This window comes from Arvicola amphibius, chromosome 8 (genome assembly GCF_903992535.2).
Source record: "Arvicola amphibius chromosome 8, mArvAmp1.2, whole genome shotgun sequence".
Classification (NCBI taxonomy): domain Eukaryota; kingdom Metazoa; phylum Chordata; class Mammalia; order Rodentia; family Cricetidae; genus Arvicola; species Arvicola amphibius.
Window position 1 is genome coordinate 62,566,791 of NC_052054.1, and position 2,376 is coordinate 62,569,166.

General features: G+C 37.5%; 1 protein-coding gene across 1 annotated transcript; it reads left to right on the top strand.

The window, feature by feature from the left end:
• Positions 1 to 709: 709 nt before the first annotated feature.
• On the top strand, positions 710 to 1,949 carry LOC119821736 (vomeronasal type-1 receptor 2-like). Its single transcript, XM_038340862.1, is given in 4 exon segments — positions 710 to 1,269; positions 1,271 to 1,362; positions 1,365 to 1,417; positions 1,830 to 1,949. Coding segments are annotated over 4 exon segments (819 nt in total). The 5' UTR covers positions 710 to 715.
• The last annotated feature ends 427 nt before the right edge of the window (positions 1,950 to 2,376 follow it).

Below are 2,376 nucleotides of genomic sequence, written 5' to 3' on the forward strand. Positions count from 1 at the left end.
TGGTTAGAGTCTATTTCCACAAACATTGAACATTTTCACTAGAAATACATGTTTGTGTTATTTTGTAACAAGTAATTTTTTATGCTTCACTATCACATGAGAACTGTATGGATTTATTTCATGCTGGAAATTGTGGTTTTAGGTCTCTTTTATTCCAATATAAATTGTAAAGAGTGGTTCATTCTGGACTGTAGATGTGAGAATTCTTTTCCTTTGAATTCATGAGCTAAAATTCTCCCATGGTGACCTGCACTTATTCTTAATGCTTATATTTCTAAGAGTGTTCTTGGAGTTCTATCCATAAATATTTGCACTTATCAAATTCTAAAGTTTCATTAAAAGTTTTTGTTTGTTTGTTTTGGTTTTGGTTTTGTAATTTGAGATAGGGTTTCTCTGTGTAACAGCCCTGGTTGTCCTGGAACTTGCTCCATAGACCAGGTTGGCCACAAACCCACAAACAGATATCTGCCTTCCTTGTCCTCTAGAGTCCTAGGATTAAAGACATGAGTTACCATGCTCAGCTCAATGAACATTATGAATATGATAGAATATTTGTTTTGAAGCATAGTTTTACTATGTTGCAGACAGTAGCTTTTAAATCTTGAGCTCAAGTGATTCTCTCAGAAACACAAGCAAGCTAGAAATGTTCAAGGAATGATTTGACTCTGAAGCATGTTTGTTGTAATAATTTAAGAGAAAAGCACTGAATGACAGAATGGAGTCCAGGAACTTGGCAATACAAATAGTGCTCCCATTTCAAAGTGCACTTGGAATTCTGGGAAACTTCTCTCTTCTTTTCTACTATCTACTCCTTTATTACAATGAAGGCACATTAAAGACCATAGATTTGATTCTTACCCATGTATTTACAGTCAACTCCTTGATCGTTCCCTTCAAAGGAATGCTACAGATAACAGGAGCTTTAGAGAGGAATCCGTTCTTCAATGATATTGGATGCAAACTTATTTTATATATTCTCAGACCTGACAGGAGCACGTCCATCAGTACTACCCGTCTCTTGAGTGTCTTCCAGGCTATCACCATCAGCCCAAGGAACTCCTGTTGGAAGGATCTCATGGTCAAAACTCTAAGGTTCATGGGCTTTTCAATTTCTCTTTGCTGGATACCACACATGTTGATGAATATGATTTTCCCTGTTTTTTTATCCACCAAGAAGTCCAGCAAAAATATAACAAAAAAAAGAAGTTTTGAATTCTGTTCCTCCTCTCCAGGATGTGATACGATAGTAGAATCACTATATGGTATTTTGGGTGTTGTCTGTGCTTCTGGTCAGTTCCAGCAGTTTCATGAATGTCGTATTGTATGGATACAAGCAGCAGGTTCAATATATCCACAGTTCTCATCTTTCCCCAGAACCTCCCCTGAATCCAGAGCCACCCAGAACATCCTAGTCCTGGCGATTTCTCAGGAAATTGGGAATCAACCTATCTCAGGATCCAGCAATTCAACTCTTGGAAATACACCCAAGAGATGCCCAATGATACTACAAAAACATTTGTTCTACTATGTTCATTGCAGCATTATTTGCAATAGCCAGAACATGGAAACAACCCTCAATGGAAGAATGGATAAAGAAAGTGTGGCACATCTACACACTAGAGTACTACTCAATGGGGAAAAAAATGATATCTTGAATTTTGCATGCAAATGGATGGAAACAGAAAACACTATCCTGAGATAACCCAGATCCAAAAATATGAATATGTTATATACTCACTCATTAGTGGATTCTAGCCATAAACAAAGGACATTGAGCCTATAGTTCTTTAAAGATAATTTACTGATGAATCTGACCCTTTGATTGACAGCTCTTGAGTCCCCTTGATTTGAGAAACTTGAGACCAAACAGTCCTCTGGTATATAGAAGGGACAGTCATCAAGTCATCCTGGATCCTGTCAGCATTTCACAGGAACTTCACAAATCTTAATGTCCCACTTAAAAAGACACTGTCACCATAGCTGCTGGTGAAGCCACAGCCTTCCCTTTCAGGGAACTTTGCTGTAATTACTGCTAGTCTAAGGTGAAGACTAAAGATCTCAGTGACCCTGGTACATATACACAAATAAACTATCTCTTGGCTGCATTAATCTCAGCATAACTGTCCCCTACATGTTGTGAGACACAGAGTAGCATCTCAGTTTGTCATTCCTGCCAGAACTCTTGATGACAAAAAGACTGTACCCACTGAAGGTTTGAGATTGGTTTCTATGTGAAGTTTACTGAGTTACAAAGATTTGGGAGTCATGCAAATGCCTGGCAATTACTAGAGTAAATACAATCTCTATATTGAAGGTAATATTTTTTGTAAAAATGTAAACATGTTGTTCACTTTGTTCTTTTATGTAGAAGGAAGC